This window comes from Engystomops pustulosus, chromosome 2 (assembly GCF_040894005.1).
Source record: "Engystomops pustulosus chromosome 2, aEngPut4.maternal, whole genome shotgun sequence".
Classification (NCBI taxonomy): Eukaryota; Metazoa; Chordata; class Amphibia; order Anura; family Leptodactylidae; genus Engystomops; species Engystomops pustulosus.
The window spans coordinates 192,819,761-192,844,242 of record NC_092412.1 but is presented as its reverse complement, the minus strand read 5'-3'; the positions used below and the strand labels follow the sequence as shown (position 1 = coordinate 192,844,242).

The following is a 24,482-nucleotide window of genomic DNA, read 5'->3' as shown; positions in this document are numbered from 1 at the left end:
ATTTTACCATGAAGGCTGTTGCGCACAGTCTCCTCTTACCAGTTGTTGTAGAGATGTGTCTGCTGCTAGAACTCTGTGTGACAGTGATCTGGTCTCTAATCTGAGCTGATGTTAACCTGCGATTTCTGAGGCTGGTGACTCAGATGAACTTATCCAACGCAGCAGAGGTGACTCTTGGTCTTCCTTTCCTGGGGCGGTCCTCATGTGAGCCAGTTTCTTTGCAGCGCTTGATGGCTTTTGCAACTGCACTTGTGGACACTTTCAAAGTTTTCCCAATTTTTCGGACTGACTGACCTTCATTTCTTAAAGTAACTATGGCCATTTGTTTTTCTTTACTTAGCTGCTTTTTTTCTAGCCATAATACAAATTTCTATTCAGTAGGACTATCGGCTGTGCATACACCTGACTCATGCACAACACAAGTAATGGTCCCAAAATAATTTATATGGCAAGAAATCCCACTTATTAAACCTGACAGGGCACTTGTGATAAGAAAACCTTTTCTCTTGGAGCTCATTAAGAGAATGCCAAGAGTGTACAAAGCAGTAATCAAAGCAAAAGCTGGCTACATTGAAGAACCGAGAATATAAGACATATTTTCGGTTGTTTCACACTTTTTTGTTAAGTATATAATTTCCCGTGTTAATTCATAGTTTTGATGCATTCAGTGTGAATCTCCAATTTTTATAGTCATGAAAATACAGAAATCTCTTGGAATGAGAGGCTGTACTTTTGGTCTGTACTGTATATATATATAGAGATATATATATATATATATACACACACACACATATAGATCTGTATCATATCAAAATATGTTGTAACTAACAGGAAGTTGGATCGGATTTAGAAGATGCGAAATATCAATATGCTGAACCTCGGTTGTCAATCTATGGACGTTCTCCTGAAGAATGGACCAAACTGGCATATTGGTTCAACAAGCATAGGGTTTACAGTCCCAACATGAAATTTATGATCCAAATTCCAAGAATATAGTAAGTATTGTTTTTGGTTACTTAGATAATCACGACCTAACGAAAGTGAACAGCACAGCAAGCCGAGGGATGGGTGATGTGCTGAGGGTACAGGGGGGAGGGTGAGATGTGCTCCTGCACAGTAGCATGATTTTAAAAGTTGATTTTAGAAGGAAGGAGGCCATGGATAACAAATGTAAGAAGATTACCACAGCCAGTGCCTGGATCTATGAGTAAGTGTCCCTGGTTTATCAATCTTTATTTTTATGGTAGATGTAAGTGTCCTATTCTGGCCCCGTATTTAGATACCGGTCAATGAAGGGTGACTTGTAGGCATTTCAAGCATCAACCATATACCATGCCAGTGCCTACAACACTCCTACAAGTACACTCCTCCATTACCAGTATTCTACAATTAGAGTCTTTAAAACTTGAAGGTGACTTCCCAGAATGAAGAATTTAGTCTATTGTTCTAGTAAGAGTTACTGCACATGTTGAACGTTTGATTCAGGATCTGAGTCACTGAAATCAGTGAGCCTCCCGGACATGAGCCTATGTGAGACCAGCTGTCAATAGATGAGTGAACTTGTATGTATTGTTATAGTCATATAGTTTCACTTCTATGTAATTATAAGTAGAGCAGCTGGTTGGCTCATATTAACAAAACAATCAGGGTGGGTACAGGGAAAGGTTATTATTTTAGCAGAGAAAGCAGGAGGTGCCATGAAAATACCTGATGAAGGTGTGTGAATTGCCCCTTTCCAGCAATTAAAGATTGCCAAACCACATCCATTTCTACTAAGCAAGAAAAATATGCCATCACCAAGCTTGCCAATACAAATAGATAACTATTTATATTACAAGATTATAGTAGACTTTAAATGACTTTGTGAGGACACTACATAATGTAATTGTCTGGTAGGCCATGCAGTTGCTATTAGTATGGGACACTGAGACTCTCCTGGATTATGGGGGCACTATGGCTGCTATTTAATTAGTGGGAAATTAATAATCTAATAACCTGGCAGCAGCTTCCACAACGCACCCAACACCAGCAGGTTATTCTTGGACCTACACAGGCTTGATCTAGTTTACAGAGGATTAAAGGCAATGCAGATATATGATTGAGTGCTGTTAATGCTGCACTTGTAGAGACAAGCAGAACATTGAAATGGTTAAAAAAAAGTTCTTCATACTCCACATAAACATATGTCTTTAAAATGATTTCATACTTTGCGATTTCATCTTTATCATTATCTTTTATAGTGACATATTCAGAGCTCAGAAGTTTGTGCCACATTTTGGAAAAATGTTGGAAAATATCTTCATGCCTGTATTTGAAGCCACAGTCAACCCAAATGCCAATAAAGAACTCAGCGTGTTCCTCAGACATGTAAGGTTGCTTCCTGAGTGCATATATAGTAATGATTTCATATCAGTGACACATGTTATGACTATTCCATACAAATCACACCTAAATATCTTAGGCGGACGTCTTGAGGTTGGGTTCACACTTACATTGTTCTTGCAGAATTACAGATACAAAATTCTGTGTACAATTTAGAGTAAAATTTAACAGCATCACGTCTATAGAGCACTATAGATCAACAAAATGAATATTATACACATATGCAGAATAGGTCAATGCATGTTATTGTGGGTACCTAAACCCAGTAAACAGTAGATCTGGTGAAACCATTAACCCAGCAAGCAGTGGTGCAAGAGTCAGTCTCAGCTAATGTGTGAATGTACAGTAAACCACTACCAAGCTAGTTAGTTTGCTTATATAAAAAGGATATAGTGAAAATAGCGGTACATATAATTCTTTGGAGAATAGTAAGATACATGCCATAAATCCTTAACCCGCAGCACAAGAAGAAAAATGTAATAACATATGGCAAATAGCAGTGCAATAGGTCCAATTCACTTACAGCATGAAAACATATTTAGTGGAGAATAACAGATATGCAAAAGGTTTTGCTCTAAATCTGCAATAAACTTTGCAACAAAATCCAAATGTTTCTAGTATGGGTAAAAGGCATAATACGGTATATATGCGATGTGTGAACCTATGCTTAAAAGTAGGACCTTGTGTATATTAAAGGGGTATTCCCACAAATACAAGATTCTTAAATATACTCAGGATAACAAAATGACACATTCTCTAATTTACTATAATTAACAAAAATACAGCATTTCACAGATATAATTCTAACCTTTCTCTATCAGTCCCAGTGTTTACAATTTTGGTTGCCCCTGGATCTGACCGTAAATCTTCTGCTATGGTCGGATTATTCTCATGAATAGCTTCTCTTGTCTGCATATTGCAGTGCTCTCTGTCTCCTGCCTGCATTACAAGACCAGCTCCGACATCATGCTGGCAAGCAGCGTGCAGAGACTTAGTCCACAAGCTACAGACAAGATAAGGTCTTTATCCGCAAGGGAGGTATATAGCAGAGCTGACTGTGTGTGTTATAGGTGAGCTAGCAGGGCTGAGGGCTTCATTATGTTTTATATCCATCTCGTGGATCTCATCATCTCTCATCTCTGATCTGTTGCATCACTCTTTTTCTATGTGTCAGATACTAGTAGAATGTAAATTTAAGTGTAGGTAAACCCTGATAATCTTAGCACATTGTCAGCACACAGCATCACACAGCACAGAAGAATAATAAAGTGTCTGCTTAGCTAGTGCTAACACTGACCGTCACTGAGTTAAAGGAGCTCAAACAGCAATAAAACTGAGTAAAATTGTAGAGTGAGGGGGTTTATTGGGTAAACATCACCAGGGGATTAAAGTTGCATGGGTAAACCCCTTTAACACTTCTGTTTTCTCATCTTGTAGATTACTGCCTTTGACAGTGTGGATGATGAGTCTAAACACAGCGGCCACATGTTTTCATCAAAGAGTCCATTCCCGCAGGACTGGACCATTGAGAAGAACCCATCATATACATATTACATCTACTACATGTATGCCAACATCAGAGTCCTGAACAACCTGAGGAGGTATGAATGACACAAGGATTATTGTGTGTGTGTGACAATACGTTCATCCTGTAGTGGGCTATAAAAAGACCTTTGGCTGCATTCACACTGCTGTCAGAGGTTCATTTTAGAATGCAAAATAACTTTGCTGCACTTCCTCCGTACCTTTCCTAATGCAAGCCAATAACTTACATATGGCCGCATGGGTGGACACAATCCAAGTTTTGAGGCCATGAGCTAGCCGCAAGTAGCACTCGTTCAGGTGCATGAAACCTAATAATTATTACCATAATAACAATTACATCTTATTCCTTCTCTATTATAGACCTATAAAGTGATCCACTCATATAATACACAGATCAATCACTGTGAGCACTATTTTTTGACTTGCCAGGAATAAATATTTCAGCATCATGTTACAGCACAGTGTTGGCTATCATACTGACCTGCTGCTGTGTTTACTGTGCCATAATGTAAATGATCCTTTTACTAGTATGAGGGCCAAGTCATTCATTTACTCAGGGCAAATGGCAAATTGTAGAATTGCACAGTATCTGACATATAGGGCTAGCAATCCCCTCATCTGCCAGATGGTGTCACTTTTCAACACATTTTTTGTAAACAGAATCCAAAGTGCAAAGAAAAATATGGTATGTACAAATAGATCCAGGGCCGGATTAAGGGTGGTGGGGGCCCCTGGGCGCAAAATCTGGTGGAGGCCCCCACTGAGTGCAGCGTGCATACACGTCCTCCTGCTCACTATCCACTATCCCCACAGTAACACAGCTACATACAGCCGCCTCGTCCCCAGTAACACAGCTACATACAGCCGCCTCATCCCCAGTAACACAGCTACATACAGCCACCTCATCCCCAGTAACACAGCTACATACAGCCGCCTCACCCCAGTAACACAGCTACATACAGCCGCCTCACCCCAGTAACACAGCTACATACAGCCGCCTCACCCCCAGTAACACAGCTACATACAGCCACCTCACCCCAGTAACACAGCTACATACAGCCGCCTCGCCCCCAGTAACACAGCTACATACAGCCGCCTCATCCCCAGTAACATTGCTACATACAGCCGCCTCGCCCCCAGTAACACATCTCCATACAGCCGCCTCATCCCCAGTAACACAGCTACATACAGCCGCCTCACCCCCAGTAACACAGCTACATACAGCCGTCTCATCCCCAGTAACACAGCTACATACAGCCGCCTCACCCCCAGTAACACAGCTACATACAGCCGCCTCACCTCCAGTAACACAGCTACATACAGCCGCCTCATCCCCAGTAACACAGCTACATACAGCCGCCTCACCCCCAGTAACACAGCTACATACAGCCGCCTCACCCCCAGTAACACAGCTACATACAGCCGCCTCACCCCCAGTAACACAGCTACATACAGCCGCCTCACCCCCAGTAACACAGCTACATACAGCCGCCCCATCCCCAGTAACACCACTACATACAGCCGCCTCACCTCCAGTAACACAGCTACATACAACCGCCTTACCCCCAGTAACACATCTACATACAGCCGCCTCACCCCCAGTAACACAGCTACATACAGCCGCCTCGCTCCCAGTAACACAGCTACATACAGCCGCTTCATCCCCAGTAACACAGCTACGTACAGCCGCCTCGCTCCTAGTAACACTGCTACATACAGCCGCCTCGCTCCCAGTAACACAGCTACATACAGCCGCCTGGCCCCCAGTAACACAGCTACATACAGCCGCCTGGCCCCCAGTAACACAGCTACATACAGCCGCCTCATCCCCAGTAACACAGCTACATACAGCCGCCTCACCCCCCAGTAACACAGCTACATACAGCCGCCTCACCTCCAGTAACACAACTACACACAGCCGCCTCACCCCCAGTAACACAGCTACACACAGCCACCTCACCTCCAGTAACACAGCTACACACAGCCGCCTCACCCCCAGTAACACAGCTACATACAGCCACCTCACCTCCAGTAACACAGCTACATACAGCCGCCTCATCCCCAGTAAAACAGCTACATACAGCCGTCTCATCCCCAGTAACACAGCTACATACAGCCGCCTCACCCCCAGTAACACAGCTACATACAGCCGTCTCATCCCCAGTAACACAGCTGCATACAGCCGCCTCATCCCCAGTAAAACAGCTACATACAGCCGTCTCATCCCCAGTAACACAGCTACATACAGCCGCCTCACCCCCAGTAACACAGCTACATACAGCCGCCTCACCTCCAGTAACACAGCTACATACAGCCGCCTCATCCCCAGTAACACCACTACATACAGCCGCCTCACCCCCAGTAACACAGCTACATACAGCCGCCTCGCTCCCAGTAACACAGCTACATACAGCCGCTTCATCCCCAGTAACACAGCTACATACAGCCGCCTCGCTCCCAGTAACACTGCTACATACAGCCGCCTCGCTCCCAGTAACACAGCTACATACAGCCGCCTTGCCCCCAGTAACACTGCTACATACAGCCGCCTCATTCCCAGTAACACAGCTACATACAGCCGCCTCACCCCCCAGTAACACAGCTACATACAGCCGCCTCACCTCCAGTAACACAGCTACACACAGCCGCCTCACCCCCAGTAACACAGCTACATACAGCCGCCTCACCTCCAGTAACACAGCTACACACAGCCGCCTCATCCCCAGTAACACAGCTACACACAGCCGCCTCACCCCCAGTAACACAGCTACATACAGCCACCTCACCTCCAGTAACACAGCTACACACAGCCGCCTCACCCCCAGTAACACAGCTACATACAGCCACCTCACCTCCAGTAACACAGCTACATACAGCCGCCTCACCCCCAGTAAAACAGCTACATACAGCCGCCTCACCTCCAGTAACACAGCTACACACAGCTGCCTCACCCCCAGTAACACATCTATAGACAGCCGCCTCACCCCCAGTAACACATCGTTGTATCTACCTTCACCCCTACCAGATATGCAGTCCCATTTAACATACACCTCAGCCCGTACCAGACATGCAGCCCGCAGTTTATACAATTACACACATTTATACACTGATATATTCACACCTTTATATACACACATAAATTTCTACACTCATATGCTTGCACCCATATATATACAAGTATACACACACATTTATGTACCCATATACATTTATACACTAATACAGAGTATACACAAACACATACAGTATATATACATCACACATACGGCATACACACACATATATATATATATATATATATATACATACATACAGTATACACTGACCATATATACATATACATGCAGTATAAAAACACCATATACACACATGCTGCATATACATACAGCAAATACAGACACATTCACACACATATGGGAAATACACACACACACATTCAGTATACAGAACATATACATACATACCACACACACAGCATATAAACATACATATATATATATATATATGCATACCGTATTTTCCGGGCCATTAGGCGCACCGGAATATAAGGCGCATCAGACCGATGCGCCTTATATATGTAATAATTCCATATATAAGGCGCATCGGACTATAAGGCGCAGGGTCCGGGGGTGTGGCGGAGGTCCGGGGGCGGAGCGGAGACCCGACGGGACAAGACGTGACGCCGAGACAAGACGCGGAACGCGGGGAAGGTGAGCGGGGAAGGTGAGCGGGAGGTGGAGAATGGCATACTTACATAGATCCCCGCTACCGGAGACAGCAGATCTCCAGCGGGAACTGCAGACCGACGCGGCAGAAGTTGTTCGTGCCGCGTGGTCTGCAGTTCCCGCTGGAGATCTGCTGTCTCCGGTAGAGGGGACCTATGTAAGTAGGACCTATAGGGCGCACCGGACTATAAGGCGCACTTTGGATTTCCAAGGAAATCCAAGGCTTTTATGTGCGCCTTATAGTCCGGAAAATACGGTATATTTAAATGTGCACATATATATGCTTATACAAATATATTCATGTATAAATACAGTATATTCATCTATACACAGTATATACACATATAGATAGTAGATGCATATATACACAATATATACACATATACACAGTATATACAAATATACACTATATATAAACAGTAGAATCATATATACACAGTATATACATATATACACTTTATATACACAGTAGATACATATATACACTTTATATACACAGTATATACATATATACACATATACACAGTATATACATATATACACAGTATATACATATATACACAGATACACAGTATATACATATATACACAGATACACAGTATTTACACATGTACACAGTAGATGCATATATACACATATACACAGTAGATGCATATATAAACATATACACAGTATATACATATATACACAGATACACAGTATATACATATAAACACTTTAGATACACAGTAGATGCATATATACACATATACACAGTATATACATATATACACAGATACACAGTATATACATCATATATACACACAGATAAATAAATATGTAATGTATACTTACCCTTTTAGGTTGTTCGGCTGTCCCATCAGGAGGGTGTTCGGGCGGGGGGAGTTGACGATGGCTGCTTGTTCCAGCTGTGAGCGGAGGACGGCTGAATGTTCCCGGGGTAGGGGGGGGGCTGTCGCGGTGAGCGGAGGACGGCTGTATGTTCCGGCGGTGGGGGTGGGGGTGGGGGGCGCGGGGAGCGGAGGACGGCAGAATGTTCCGGGGGGGGGGATTTGGCGATGAGCGGAGGACGGCTGAATGTTCCGGCGGGGGGGGGGGGGCGCGCGGTGAGCGGAGGACAGCAGAATGTTCCGGCGGGGGGGGGGGGTGTCGGGTAGCGGAGGACGGCTGAATGTTCCGGCGGGGGGGGTGGGGGGTTTGAGCGGAGGACGGCTGAATGTTCCGGCGGGGGGGGGGGGAGCGCGGGGAGCGGAGGACGGCTGAATGTTCCGGCGGGGGGGGGAGCGCGGGGAGCGGAGGACGGCTGAATGTTCCGGCGGGGGTGGGGGGCGCGGGGAGCGGAGGGCGGCTGAATGTTCCGGCGGGGGGGGGGGGGCGCGGGGAGCGGAGGACGGCTGAATGTTCAGATGTTCAGGCGGGGAGGAGTGGGAGATGCGGAGGATGACTGCCTGTTCGGGCAGGAGGAGGGTGGCGGCGGGGGGATGCAGGGTAAGGCTGCGGGATGGGCGGGCAAGGGGCGGATGGCTCGGCCATGGAGCTGAAGGGCGGGGAGGCGGTAACTTGTGCCGGGGGGCGGACAGGTGGGCGGGCAAGACATGCAAGGGGATATCCGTGGAGGTGGTGACGTGTGCCGAGGGCAGGCGACTAAGGGGGCCGGCGGCTGAGGAGTCAGTGACCGGGGAACGCGATCCGGTGGAGGCCCCCTGGGGGGGCAAAATGGTGGGGGCCCCGGGGCTCGAGCCCCGGGAGCCCCGCCTATAATCCGGCCCTGAATAGATCCCCTATTTAATATCCACAAATGTCTAAACTTTCATTATAAACTCCCTATAGATAGATATCGACCTATACTGGTTACATATGGATGGCATGGGGCATTGCGTGAAACCAGTACAGCTTCTGCTTCTGCTGCCATTGTTCATACATGTAGGAAGGAGACAAATGCTATGTTTTACATGTTTTACAATCAAACAAATTTGTTTTGTGTATGAATTTCATGTAAGTCCATACATTTAATTTTCCTTTAAATTAAGCAAATGTCAATGAAAATAGCAGATCCATTGTTACAAATCAAATTTTGTAATTATGCCAATGAGCCTGAGAGACACTGGTGGCTGTTTTCTGACCCTCAGTGCTGTAACTTCACAGGCTGTTACAATGAACAGAGTAGGTCTCCCCTCCCCCTAAACTTCCTGTTGCTGTTAGATTACACAGGCAAATAAAGGAGGGAAAGCCTGTGAATCTGCAACACTAAGGGGCTCTGCTAACACCCCCTCAATATAAGATTACCACATTCATGGTACATGGATGTATGAGGAAGTGTCCCTGGTTTATCATCATAGATTTTGATGGTATATTTCCTCTAAAGGAAACATACCATCTAGGATCTACCTATTAAGGGAGATGCGGTGGCAGGTTCCTCTAATAAATGCCATTGGAGCCATTTTTGGGGCTCAGACTTCGGAGCCGAGTATGCGCAGCTGCTGGCTCTACATGCAAAGTCTTGGCATAGAGCGGACAAGTATGCGCAGCTACCAGGATCTATGTGATGAAGATTTCAGGGTGGGAGGATTGAAAGAGGCTACTGGGGCATGGAGTAACCGCGCTGTGTAGCTTCAGCTCTGGCTACACCACACCCCAGTAGCCTCTTTCACTAATTTACATATTAGAACAATAAAACATTTACAGTGAAAGGGTTCCAATGGTATTTATTAGAGGAACCAGCCACGGGATCTACCTTAACAGGTAGATTCCAGAGGGTAAGTTTCCTTTAAGCGTTTTCTAATTTCATTAGATTCGGTGCTTTATTGTGAAATGGTCTTTGTCATAATACCGTAAACTGTAGAGAAGAGAAGGCCCTCTATGTCTGTAAGAAACTGACTTTTAATGGTTTATTATATATTCAAGATATATTCTTACTATAGTAAACTAACAAATATAATAGTATGCTCTAAATTCACTTCCACCCTAATCTCTGATCTATATTCATGTATAAATAAGTTTAGGGTGGAACTGCTCTTTAACTCCTAGTCCTCCACCTACTTACCACCAGTGGAATTAATGGGGAATCCATGATGGAATACAGAACTCAAACATGAAGGCAAACAGCAGTCCTGTGGACCATTCTTTGCATCCCGGGTGTCATTGGCTCACCTAGCACTGACAGTTGAGAAAAGATGCCCAGCATGCAAACATGTGCATGAATTAGACCTGCTTTTTTGTTGCATTACAGGCAGTTGGCTCATACACGGGATCGTGGAATTCACAACTTCGTGCATGAGACCATAAAAGTAAATGGAGACGTCTGCAGAAAATACAGCTAGCACACGCCCTAAAAACATCAATATGTGCATAAGCCCAAATAAAACTACTTAACATAATACCAGCAAATTCTTCTGTGTTACATAAATGACCTCCAGTGTCTTCAGTTAATAATATAGTATGTACACTTCTAAACCACATCTACAGTGGAAATGTTGTTTCATAGATGGGATCTTTGCCCTTCAAAACTAATTTTTTCAGACCACACTCACCGGCCACTTTATTAGGTACACCTGTCCAACTGCTCGTTAACACTTAATTTCTAATCAGCCAATCACATGGCGGCAACTCAGTAGACATGGTCAAGACAATCTCCTGCAGTTCAAACCGAGCATCAGTATGGGGAAGAAAGGTGATTTGAGTGCCTTTGAACGTGGCATGGTTGTTGGTGCCAGAAGGGCTGGTCTGAGTATTTCAGAAACTGCTGATCTACTGGGATTTTCACGCACAACCATTTACAGAGAATGGTCCGAAAAAGAAAAACATCCAGTGAGCGGCAGTTCTGTGGGCGGAAATGCCTTGTTGATGCCAGAGGTCAGAGGAGAATGGGCAGACTGGTTCGAGCTGATAGAAAGGCAACAGTGACTCAAATCGCCACCTGTTACAACCAAGGTAGGCAGAAGAGCAGCTCTGAACGCACAGTACGTAGAACTTTGAGGCAGATGGGCTACAGCAGCAGAAGACCACACCGGGTGCCACTCCTTTCAGCTAAGAACAGGAAACTGAGGCTACAATTTGCACAAGCTCATCGAAATTGGACAGTAGAAGATTGGAAAAACGTTGCCTGGTCTGATGAGTCTCGATTTCTGCTGCGACATTCGGATGGTAGGGTCAGAATTTGGGAATTTGGCTTCAACAACATGAAAGCATGGATCCATCCTGCCTTGTATCAATGGTTCAGGCTGGTGGTGGTGTGATGGCGTGGGAAATATTTTCTTGGCACTCTTTGGGCCCCTTGGTACCAATTGAGCATCATTGCAACGCCACAGCCTACCTGAGTATTGTTGCTGACCATGTCCATCCCTTTATGACCACAATGTACCCAACATCTGATGGCTACTTTCAGCAGGATAATGCGCCATGTCATAAAGCGGGAATCATATAAAGGGATTTGGGATCTACACAGAGTATAACACCCTATCGAGGGCTAAACACATGCAAAACAGTCTAATGTAAAAAGAAAAAGAGGCATGTGTTACATAGCCAAAAAACACATTTTTATTTAAATAATCAACACAAACATAGAACAACACACATCCAAAGAGCAAAAAATAAAAACATTTAAAAAGGATGCAAAACTATGCAACCAAGTGAGTAAGTCACCTGGAGCCTGACACCTGATAATGTCAGGTCCTCCAGACCTGGGCCCCCTACCCAGACAAACCCCACAAACTGGAAAAATTGTATGATTGCCGGGTGGCCGGAAATGTAGGTGTGTGGACTGCAGTGTGGTACCCACTAGCAGTGGGCTCAGCAAGGAGAGATGGAAATCTATGCACGGATGGTGCAAAAATAATCCTGCTGAGTCATGGAAATAACCCAGATCACAGACCACCCAAAATATAGACCAGTACCTGGAGATTACCAGGGAGTGGGATGCGGGTGAGGGCTCAGGAGGGGTCGCCCCACGCGTTCCGCCGCTAACTGCAGCTTCCTCAGGGGTGCCCCTTGAATGCAGTGCCCAGGTATATGTACAAGTGGTGTATTAATGTTGATGGGCCGCCGGTGTGTGTGCGGGAGAGCGGCGTCGAAGAGCCGCCCCTCGGAGTGGGAGGCGGTATGACGCGGAGCGCGTCACTTCCGCTGATGCGGGCGGTCACTCGCGCATGCGCGTCACGATGCCGTATCCAGGCAACGTAAACGCTGCTGTGGATGTTGAATGCGCCAAGGAGGTGAAAAAAGGTATGTGAAAGTGGAAGTGATGAGCAGGTAAAGTGCTAGTGCAGTGTAGTGTCAAAGGGTAAAAAAGAGGGTAAAAAGAGTGAGAGACATCTGGTAATCTACCGCTGGGAAGGATAAAGGCATTATTCCATAATGCCAAAATGACATCAGAGAGTGCCAGGTGCCATTCAATACAATGTATACTAAAAAATATATATAAGTCCAGTGAGATTTGCCAGACCTTACTGTAAACAGATTATATACAAAAATATTTTATATTGTGAAAAAACAGACAATTCATATTATTAGACCTAGTGCCACAAAGGAAAAATGAATAAAGAAAAAACCCAAAATTGTGCAAAGCATGAACTGCCAAAACAGATCATGAAGAACACCCTCTGGCTTCTATAAAAAATCCGACAGTGGTTCTCTCATTGTGCCTGCTCCTCTGGCTACGAATGCGATGCATCAAGTGATTCGCTCTTTACTCTCCACTCCATTCCCTGGTGAACTCAAACCTGACCTTTGTGATATATGACAACAGATACGGTCATAGTGACAATTTCCCAGTACCCACCATGTAGATTCCCTTTTGGAAATCTGGATATGTAATATCATATGTACATGTATTCATTTTATTTTTACTTTTGTTGTTGTTCGTGTGTCGGTTGAGTGTGCATGGGCCCATGAGTATGAGTGGATGTTTGGGTGTTCTTCATGATCTGTTTTGGCAGTTCATGCTTTGCACAATTTTGGGTTTTTTCTTTATTCATTTTTCCTTTGTGGCACTAGGTCTAATAATATGAATTGTCTGTTTTTTCACAATATAAAATATTTTTGTATATAATCTGTTTACAGTAAGGTCTGGCAAATCTCACTGGACTTATATATATTTTTTAGTATACATTGTATTGAATGGCACCTGGCACTCTCTGATGTCATTTTGGCATTATGGAATAATGCCTTTATCCTTCCCAGCGGTAGATTACCAGATGTCTCTCACTCTTTTTACCCTCTTTTTTACCCTTTGACACTACACTGCACTAGCACTTTACCTGCTCATCACTTCCACTTTCACATACCTTTTTTCACCTCCTTGGCGCATTCAACATCCACAGCAGCGTTTACGTTGCCTGGATACGGCATCGTGACGCGCATGCGCGAGTGACCGCCCGCATCAGCGGAAGTGACGCGCTCCGCGTCATACCGCCTCCCACTCCGAGGGGCGGCTCTTCGACGCCGCTCTCCCGCACACACACCGGCGGCCCATCAACATTAATACACCACTTGTACATATACCTGGGCACTGCATTCAAGGGGCACCCCTGAGGAAGCTGCAGTTAGCGGCGGAACGCGTGGGGCGACCCCTCCTGAGCCCTCACCCGCATCCCACTCCCTGGTAATCTCCAGGTACTGGTCTATATTTTGGGTGGTCTGTGATCTGGGTTATTTCCATGACTCAGCAGGATTATTTTTGCACCATCCGTGCATAGATTTCCATCTCTCCTTGCTGAGCCCACTGCTAGTGGGTACCACACTGCAGTCCACACACCTACATTTCCGGCCACCCGGCAATCATACAATTTTTCCAGTTTGTGGGGTTTGTCTGGGTAGGGGGCCCAGGTCTGGAGGACCTGACATTATCAGGTGTCAGGCTCCAGGTGACTTACTCACTTGGTTGCATAGTTTTGCATCCTTTTTAAATGTTTTTATTTTTTGCTCTTTGGATGTGTGTTGTTCTATGTTTGTGTTGATTATTTAAATAAAAATGTGTTTTTTGGCTATGTAACACATGCCTCTTTTTCTTTTTACATAAAGCGGGAATCATCTCAGACTGGTTTCTTGAACATGACAATGAGTTCACTGTACTCAAATGGCCTCCACAGTCACCAGATCTCAATCCAATAGAGCATCTTTGGGATGTGGTGGAACGGGAGATTCGCATCATGGATGTGCAGCTGAAAAATCTGCGGCAACTGTGTGATGCCATCATGTCAATATGGACCAAAATCTCTGAGGAATGCTTCCAGCACCCTTGTGAATCTATGCCACGAAGAATTGAGGCAGTTCTGAAGGCAAAAGGGGGTCCAACCCGTTACTAGCATGGTGTACCTAATAAAGTGTATATAAAAATCCCTGCAATACATCACATCAAGAGCAGCTGGTCCACAAAATACACATGGAATGAGAACTATTCATTTAAGAATAGTCAACACAATTTCTATACAAAGGGTGTAGAAGTATTGAAATACAGGCAGTCCCCGGGTTACGTACAAGATAGGGTATGGAGGTTTGTTCTTAAGTTGAATTTGTATGTAAGTCGAAACTGTATACTTTATAATTGTAGATCCAGACAAAAAAGTTTTTGGGCCCAGGGACAGTTGGAGTTTAAACATTTTTTGCTCCAATGGGACCAAGAATTATCAATAAAGCTTCATTACAGACACCTTACAGCTGATTATTGCAGTCTGGGAATATAGTAAAGCATTCAGAAAGCTTCACCAGAGGTCAGAGGGGTCTGTCTGTAACTATGGGTTGTCTGTAAGTCGGGTGTCCTTAAGTAGGGGACTGCCTGTAATCACAATTTCTTGCACACTGCAAGAAATTGTGATTATTATATTGTGTGCGCTATCTGACATATAGGGCTAGCAATCCCCTCATCTGCCAGATGGTGTCGCGGGATATGACCACCAATAGAGCGGGCAGGAATGCGTATGTGAACTACGCTAGGTCGGATATACCGTATATACTCGTGTATAAGCCGAGTTTTTCAGCACAAAAAATGTGCTGAAAAACCTCACCTTGGCTAATACACGAGTCAATAATAATTTTAAAAAAAATTAATACTCACCTTCCGGCACTCGGAACCTCGGCGCGAGCTCCAGATCCTCGGAGGCGGCCCCGCTTCTCTCTTCTATCTTCACTAGCCAGCAGTCGGGTCCATGTGATCTGCCGACGGGCGCACAATATGAGGCAGCAGTGTGGCCGCCGATGACGTCATCAGCGGCGACACTCCCGCATCAGCCGCTGCCGAGGACCGGGAGCCGCCACTGAGCATCAAAGGTGAGTATCGTCGGAGGGTGAGTATTAAGTAAATTTTTTTATTATTCGCTTGGCATACTTCTTGGGGCAGGCTGTATAGTACATGGGGGCAGGCTGTATAATACATGGGGGCAGGCTGTATACTTCTTGGGACAGGCTGTATACTTCTTGGGGCAGGCTGTATACTACATGGGGGCAGGCTTTATACTACATGGGAAAGGCTGTATACTACTTGGGGCAGGCTGTATACTTCATGGGGGCAGGCTGTATACTTCATGGGGACAGGCTGTATACTACTTGGGGCTGGCTGATTGTATACTACTTGGGACAGGCTGTATACTACAGGGGCTGGCTGGCTGTATACTACACCCTCGGCTTATACTCAAGTCAATAGGTTTTCCCAATTTTTGGTGGTAAAATTAGGGGTCTCGGCTTATACTCGGGTCGGCTTATACTCAAGTATATACGGTAGATACAATTTTAATCACAAATGGAGAAACTAGGCCAGCATCGTGCTTCTTCCCAGTTCCTCAAACCAGAAGTTACAACTTTTAACAAGGGTTGAGTTAAGGGTAAATGTAACCTGTGTACAGTGTGAATGAGCCTTACATGTAAAACTGTGGGGTATATGTAAAGCTACATATTCTGATAGAACACAGTGTTAAGTTCTGGATAAGAATTTTTTGGAATTATTTAACATTACATTGTGTATCTCATGGCCTAGTTTACGCCTGAAAACCCAGTGATGGCGAACCTTTTGGAGACTGAGTGCCCAAACTACAACCAAAATTCACTTATTTACCGTGAAGTGCCAACATGGCATTTTAAGCAGTAACTTATTGCTACCTGCTTTTCCACATCTTTCAATCGTATCGGCCCTATGAGGCCACCAATACAGTTGAAAGAAGGAGGGCAAATCAGACTCTTGTTGTAGCTTCTCTCCAGGGTCTCACTGTAGAGAAAGAATGGAGGGTTTAGCAGGATGACCTTCAAAGATAATACAGTTCTGACAACACCTTCTCACTTTTCCCGGAGTTCCAAACAGCCAAAGAAGTGTCGCTTAAGTTGCCTGGGACTGCAGGAAGATTTGGTCCTATTTGGTAAACTCTGTCCTGGGGCAATGGTGTGAGTGCCCACAGAAATGGCTCTGAGTGCCACCTCTAGCACTAGTGCCATAGGTTCGCCACCACTGCCCTAACTGCTTACAAACTGCCTTAAACACATGATAAATGGGACACATCGATTTTGTGTAGAGCACATTCTAAAACCTCTTGTATGTTTTTTGGCTATAGCTGAATTACAATTTCAAAGCTAGCCAATTGTTAAACAATTAATTTTAAATTTTTTAATTAAATAAAATTTTTCCCATACCCGCTCATTTTCTGATATTATATTTTGATCTATCCTATTCAATTTACCAACAGACCAGTAAGCATTTACCATAAGCTGAAACGTGACAAACTGCTTGCCTACTGCCTCAATACATTTCATATCCACCCATTTGGAAAATGAAGCAATAATAGCAGACATATCTGGATTAGACTTGACATTATTATTACCTTTATCACTGTCTAGAAGATATTGTCAATAGCTTAGATCTACCTACATACAATAGACTTATAAAGAGATGATTAACAGGATTCATTCTCCTGTAAACTAATAATTACTATGTTCTGCATGGAATACAGACTACATGTGTTTAAGTAATATGATTTCATATGTGTGACAATTGATGTGTAATCCCAGGGATTATCATAAATCCATTCTAGTTGGGGAAGCCACAAAGTCTCAGCAAAGTTACATGGTGGTACGTCAGTTCATGAATACAGGTATTTATTCACATGAATAAATCATCAAAGAATCACTAAATTGAAATAACTAAAACATCAACTTGCAAAATCTACCATCAAAATCCAGTATGATAACCCAGGGACTCTTACTCATAGATTCAGGTACTGTGACTGTGGTAATCTTATATTTGTCATCTGAGCAGCACCGCATATGTCTAAAACCTGCTTTGTTACCCTCTGGCGCTGACACCCAGTGTCCAGTTCACTCCACAGCACCTCTCAGGCCAGGACAGCAGATGCATGTCTGTGCGATCTGCCGGCAGAGAAACTATGACACAGCAGTGCCGCCGCCTGCTGGTGTCGTAGTTTGTGTGCCGGCAGAGCACATAGACATGCATCTGCCGGCCTGGCCAGGAACCCAAAGAGGCGCTTCAGGGAGAAGAGGATGCCCGGGTGAGTAGTAACTTTATTTTTTATGGGGCACTCTACTGGGCATTACCTTAAGGGGGGCACACTGCTGGACATTACCCTAAGAAGGGCACTCTGCTGTGGAAATTACCCTAAGGGGGGCACTCTGCTGTGGACATTACCCTAAGGAGGGCACACTGCTGTGGACATTGCCCTAAGGGGGGCACTCTGCTGTGGACATTACCCTAAGGGGGGCACTCTGCTGTGGACATTACCCTAAGAAGGCACTCTGCTGTGGACATTACCCCTAAGGGGGGCACTCTGCTGTGGGCTTTAGACTAATGGGGGCACTCTGCTGTGGGCATTAGACTAAGGGGGGCACTCTGCTGTGGACCTTTTATTAACCCCTAACCGACTTGTGACATATTAGTACTGTGGGTGTATGAAGAGGGCTCATGGCTGAGATTGTCGCTACCGGTGATGTCATCAGGGAGCAATGATCTGTCTCCATGACAGTCTTGGGTCTTTGTAAGACCTGAGGCTGTATGATATCTGGCCAGTGGCACATTGTAATATATGGTCAGTAAAATCCCCATAAACTTTCATACTGTAGTATTGCAGTATATGTTAGGAAGAATCAGACAACCTAGGGTTAAAGCACCCTAGGGGTCTGAAAAGTAGTAAAAAAATGTTTTAAAACCCTAAAAATTCAAATCACACCCCTTTCCCTAGAACTGATATAAAAATAAATAAAATAAATAAACAGTAAAAATCATCAACATGTTAGGTACTGCTGCATCCCAAAACATCCCATTTATTGGTTATTCCCAGCATTTAACCCAGTAACTGAATATAGCATGTGTTGATAAAGTAATCTCATCTCGCAAAAAATGACACCGCACACAGCTCCGTAAACTGAAGTATGAAAAAGTTACTAGCGCCAGAAGATGGCAAAAGTAACAATTTTATTTTATAAGAGGTTTTAATTTGTGTAAATGTATGAAAACATTATAAAACCTACATACATTTAGTATCACTGTGATCATACTGACACAAAGAATGTAGGAGACATGTCATTTGGGGAGCACAGTGAAAGCCGTAAAAGATAAGCCTACAAAAAATGGCATAAAAGCTTTTTTTCACCAATTTCACGGCAGTACATTCCAGTACAGAATATTAAATACCATCACTATGAAGTGCAAATCATTATGCAGAAAACAAGCCGTAACAGCTCTTTACTGTGGAAATGGAAATGCAAAAACAAAAAAGGGACTGGTCATTAAGGGGTTAATGGTGGCACTCTGCTGGTCCTTTTATTTATAGGGTCACCCTGCTAGGCATTTTATTAATGGGTGCACTCTGCAGGATATTTACTTAATGAGGTAGACTACTGGACATTTTATGAGTAGCAGCTGTATTTCCCACCTTAGGTTTATACTCAAGTCAATACATTTTCCCAATTTTTTGTGGTGAAATTAGGTACCTTGGCTTCCAGTCGGCTTATACTTATATACGGTACATTTTTACATAATGCTCACATCAAAGCGAATGTTTATGCACAAATAGGGATGTAAAAAGAAAAGAATTTACACAAAAATGCTAATACAAAAGCCATGCAATATTTGGTTACAATCCACAAATGTGTTTAAAAATATATAACACACAAAGTAAAAATCTGTCAAAATATTTTTTTTCCCAGAAAACCATTAATACCAAAATTACTTTTTAATTAATACACACAACCACCTTCATGCAACTTTGTAGCAAAATGCGATAAAATGTAAAAATTACATGAAAATTCTAAAATTTCCTAAGTACATGTGTATATTCACCAAAATATGCAGCAAATGAAACGTTAAATCCCCCGGGTGTGCCAAACAAATTTTGTAGAAAATTACACTTTGCTTCACACAGATATATTATTGCACACTCCCTTACACAACAGTAACCCAAATAAAAAACTATATATCCATAAATCAAGTTCTGTGTCGTAGTGTTAATATGAAGCCACATTAGGTGTAGAGGATTAAATGGTCATCCTCTCACTTTTTTATGTAAAAAAATGATTGCTCAATATATGACAGAGTGCATATATGGCAAGTGTGCTTTCTAATTTAGCTACAGATAAAGTTGATATTTAATTTATTTATGAGCTGTGAGAAGCTCATCTATGAACCCTCCTCCAGGTTCTCCCTGCAGCTTGCAGGAAGGGGGCACACTTCATAGAGCTATAATTTTAGATCCTTGGCACCTATAATCTTTGTTTTCACCTCTACAAAAATCTTTATTTTCAGCTAATAAATCATAATAATCACCCACCTACTAGTCCTCTTGGGGTGCATTCAAGGCAATTTCATTTAGCAGCATCTTTCCTTATTTCAGTGAGTAGTACATTAAATACAAATTATTGCATGCATAATCTGAAAATGATTAGCAAGTAGGCTATTGTTCGTACAGCAGCCATCAAAACTAATGTTAAATAGAATATACATGTATATATTTATGAGAAGGCCTGTTTTATTCCAGAGAGAGGGGAATGAACACCTTTCTGTTTCGTCCTCATTGTGGAGAGGCTGGAGCAATCACTCATTTACTAGCAGCATTCATGACAGCAGACAATATTTCTCATGGATTGAACTTGAAAAAGGTAAATGTGAAAACTTTACACTTCAAGTAGGTGTTTTAAGGACAATTGTGCTTCATGTACACCAGATTAAAAAGCATACTGACATGAAGTAAATTTATGAAAACAAGGTGAGTTGGTACATTCTTTAATCACAAAATAGGCACTCACTGATCATTCTTTTAGGATTAGATATTGTATACACTAAGCATCTCACTGCCCTCTAGTGGTGACTGCAGGCAGGAGTATTTAAGGGTTCTTTCCATAATTCACCACCCATCCACAGCATAGCATGTGCAGAGCCCCACTTCTGGGATCCACACCAAGCACAAGAATAGGGGTCCTGTGTTGTCTGTTGCTACATTACCACAATGAGGAGTATGAGTAGCATAGCAGCTAAGTGCATTGCTACTCTATGAAAGTCTGTAGAATTTACAGACATTGCCAAGTGCAGAAGGGAAAACCCAGTTAACCATATGGCTGTATGAAGAAACAAAGGAATTAGCAGCTTTGTATCAGATAGATATAACATCTCTATAGATACACTGAGAAATGAATCACAAATAATGAACACTAGATATAGAACATATCACATCTTTCCTTTACAATATTACATTGAAAATATAATTTTGCAGCTAATTAAGGTCTCTTTTTCCTGATTTACAAAATTTGTATTTTGCAGAGTCCTGTGTTGCAATACTTGTACCTTTTGGCTAAAATCCCCATTGCCATGTCACCATTGAGTAACAACAGTCTATTTTTGGAGTATGCCAAGAACCCCTTGCTGGATTTCCATGAAAAAGGCCTTGTAGTATCCTTGTCTACAGATGACCCCATGCAGTTTCATTACACAAAGGTAAAAACTAAATTCGGTAATTTTTTTAACAAGTTAAAATTGTATACACAGCACAGGAGTACAGTGGGTACTCAGTGGCACACACCTCTAACTGTGAATTTATCATGTTGCTCCTAGGAGCCTCTTATGGAAGAATATGCCATTGCTGCACAGGTTTTCAAGCTCAGTACCTGTGATATGTGTGAAATTGCAAGGACCAGTGTTTTGCAGTGTGGGATGTCTCATGAGGTATGTTTTCTATGGTTTGTTGGTATTAGTGTGTTGTGAGCAGTGTCGGACTGGCCCACCAGAGTACCAGTGGATCCTCCGGTGGGCCCTGGCTCAACCCTATACTGAACCTCAGAGGTCCACCAGAAACCACCACAATTTGGAGGTTGCTAGATTATATTTCCTGGGTTAAAATGAAGAGTGGGCCCCCAAATAGATTTTCTATGGTGGGCCTAAGGAAACCCAGTCCGACACTGCTTGTAAGTAATGTCCCAATGTCCCATAACAACAAATTGTATCAAGATTTAAAGGGCAGTGTAAGGGCTCAGGATTGGCATCCCAGCCTTTTGGACACCCTCAATGGACCATAAAGATGCTGTATTAGTTTAGCACTGTGTCCTATTCTCAGATTTCAATAAATGTATGGCATATTCTAGAAATGTTCATGTATTCTTATGGTACGCTGGATATAACCTTTTAAGATAGTACAAAAAATGTCAGCTCTCTCAGCCTACTGTAAAGTATAATGTGACATAATGTTTTTTATACCATATATTTGATTGTCAAAATTCTAATGTAACATTGGCCAGAGTTTAGTATTTCAGTGTAAATACAATATTACACAATAATATGTCATGGTGACTATGGGACGTGAAGGAGTGTGATGTATCCCACTGTGACTATGCAGCAGCGGGGCAATCATATGCTGGCGCACAAGCGCCATCGTGTGATACATTTCCCCCTATATGTCAATTCAACATCTTGTTGTAGCCATCAGGACTGGAAATAATGCCACAACTGTTTAAAAGGAACATGTATACCTCCCAGCTTTCAGAGCCTTCTTTTTATGACCACTCATCCTATATAATGCCCCATTCCTGGGATTCACTTACAGAGTATAATGACCCTTTTCATAGGCTTCCACACTGATTAATGCCCCCATCATGTGAACCCCAACAGTTCTAACTGATTTATGACCCATTTTTGGCCCTTCCTCTTCCAATTCTCCCCAATCAGATACTTATCATTTACTATTCCCTTACAGCAGCCTGGCTCCCGCTTAGCCGCTGCTACACACATCAGAACGGCACCTAATAAGTTGAGAGGAGTACACTCCTCACTGAATTATCATACACTGTATTTCAAAAATTGGCAAAAAATGTTGGAAACATCTTACCCCTTGTATTTATTTGCAAGGCAGTTTAAAGTACATCCATCCGTGTGCTCATTTATTTTGAGATGTCATACAAACAGGTTAAAAATTAGTGTTAGTAACTGTCACTATAAAAGTGTCTTACAACTTTAGGTTCATAGGTTTAAGATTTTGTATATATAGAAGTGTTTTTCTTGTATTACTCAATGTTAAAGTGTGGCGAAATCTTTGAGTCAACCTGGTATATTGGTTGGAATAACTCTGTTGGCTACTGAGTGCTAACAATACATAGTCCTAGCTATAGAAAATGTGCTCCAATCTTCAATACAATCAATGGAAAAATAAGCATTATCTTACTTTACTAGTAATAATTAAATTACCACTAACTCTTCCTTTGTGGATTAAGAAGGACAAAAGAGATCGGGTCACAGTCTTGAACACAATTATGTGAACTTTTTTAACAATAAATAATAGATCGCTTAGTATGACCTCCATTACTCAAGTATAACTCAGTAATTGTCACATGATGACAATGAACGCTAATTATATAAAAAAGTAACATTTAATAATTTCCTTACATAATATGTTTTTATAATATTTACAATTTAAATCTTTGGTTTCTTTAGGAGAAAGCACATTTTCTTGGGAAAGACTATCAGGTGGAAGGGCCACAAGGCAATGACATTCGCAAGACCAATGTGGCCCAGATAAGGATGGCTTACAGATATGAAACCTGGTGTTATGAGCTCAATCTGATCCTTCAAGCTTTAAAAACAGCAGAGTAAGGAAGGTATTCTAGTACACAAGTGATAACCTCATGGCTCGCCACTGAAGATACTTCAAGCAATACAAACTAATCTTGTACAAACTTATACAGAATATAAACCCTTGGAACATTATCACCCTTAAATGCTGCTGAAAAGTAAAATAGTCTTGAAATTACACTAAACAGGAAATTTCCCAAGGATCTCTCCAAAAGAGAAAGAAAGGCTTTATTTTCTTTTACTCAAATCACTCTGTTTACTTTGCTTTTTAAATGTTCCTGCTTCCGATCCAATAAAAACATTAGGTATTAGAAAGATTGATCCAGAGGTTTTTTGGAGGGCGAAGGTGGGGAAATTTACTACATTTTGCTAAATCTGCCTAATGCTAATCTGTTTCAAAAAACTATTCATGTGGAGGGACTTCAGGTATGGTTTGCAGAAATGGGCACAATTTAAGTTGGAATAATGTACAACAACTAAATAAAAATATATTATTTATTAAAGGACATCTACCACCAGGATGAAGAATTGTAAACCAAGCACACTTACATACTGGTGTGTGCCCTCTCTGGCACGATCTGTTCTTCTTTAAGCTTCTTATTCCCTTGTTTTAAGAAATAATGGCTTTACAAAAAAATGCAAATGAGTCTGAGGGGCTCCAGGCTACATTAACACCTATGGAGCCCAGAGACCCTCAGGCTCATTTGTATAATTTTAAAAGCTTTTTTTTGTAAAACAATGGCATAATATGCTAAAATAAGATCAGATCCTGCCAGGTGGGGCACACA

General features: G+C 42.8%; 1 protein-coding gene across 1 annotated transcript in view; it reads left to right on the top strand.

Moving 5' to 3' along the window:
- The window catches only part of AMPD1 (adenosine monophosphate deaminase 1), a 46,774-nt gene extending 22,538 nt beyond the window's left edge, over positions 1-24,236 (top strand). The window contains exons 9-15 of the mRNA XM_072137669.1: positions 832-995; positions 2,241-2,367; positions 3,820-3,983; positions 20,618-20,738; positions 21,397-21,570; positions 21,688-21,798; positions 23,557-24,236. Coding sequence (XP_071993770.1) covers positions 832-995; positions 2,241-2,367; positions 3,820-3,983; positions 20,618-20,738; positions 21,397-21,570; positions 21,688-21,798; positions 23,557-23,715 — 1,020 coding nt within the window. The 3' untranslated portion in view covers positions 23,716-24,236. The remainder of the gene's footprint in view (positions 1-831; positions 996-2,240; positions 2,368-3,819; positions 3,984-20,617; positions 20,739-21,396; positions 21,571-21,687; positions 21,799-23,556) is intronic.
- The last annotated feature ends 246 nt before the right edge of the window (positions 24,237-24,482 follow it).